We start from the raw sequence: 493 nt of genomic DNA, 5'->3' as shown, positions 1-493 counted from the left end.
TGCTGCTGCTGCTGCTGTTCCTGCTGCAGCAATGGTAGCCCTATCAAGAGCTTCGGCTTTGCCTGACTGCTCTGCTGCAATGCGAGCCTATCCCGCACCACAAGAAGCAGCAGCAGCAGCAGCAGCAGCAGTAACTGCAGCAACAGCAGCAGCAAGAGCAACAACAACAGCAGCAGGAGCAGCAGCAGCAGGAGCAGCAGCAGCAACAGCAGCAGCTCAGTCGAGCGAAGATTCGTGTCTTGCCTTTGCATTAGTGTTTGCTGATGGGCTTACAGTAGCAGCATATTCAGATATGCTGCTGCTGCTACACCCTGAGCGCTTCTGCTGCTCTGTTCTTCAGCAGCAGCAGCAGCAGCAGCAGCAGCAGCAGCAGGCGGGCAGCCCCACGGGTCCCCTCTGGCGTGTGCAGCACTTTTCTAGTTATTCAGCAGCAGCTGCTGCTGCATCTGCTGCTGCTGCAGCAGGAACTGCTGCTGCTCCCGCTTCTGGGGCG

The 493-nt window shown here is 58.0% G+C and overlaps 1 protein-coding gene across 1 annotated transcript in view; it reads left to right on the top strand.

Moving 5' to 3' along the window:
- Positions 1-79: 79 nt before the first annotated feature.
- EAH_00040080 (hypothetical protein, conserved) overlaps positions 80-493 on the top strand; it is a gene marked incomplete at both ends in the record, with an annotated part of 1,363 nt that continues 949 nt past the window's right edge. The window contains one exon of the mRNA XM_013395306.1: positions 80-401. Within this exon, the coding sequence (XP_013250760.1) occupies positions 80-401 (322 nt within the window). The remainder of the gene's footprint in view (positions 402-493) is intronic.

This window comes from Eimeria acervulina, genomic scaffold (assembly GCF_000499425.1).
Source record: "Eimeria acervulina Houghton genomic scaffold, Eah_scaff482, whole genome shotgun sequence".
Classification (NCBI taxonomy): Eukaryota; Apicomplexa; class Conoidasida; order Eucoccidiorida; family Eimeriidae; genus Eimeria; species Eimeria acervulina.
The sequence above is the reverse complement of the archived record's forward strand: the minus strand, read 5'-3'. Positions and strand labels throughout refer to the sequence as shown.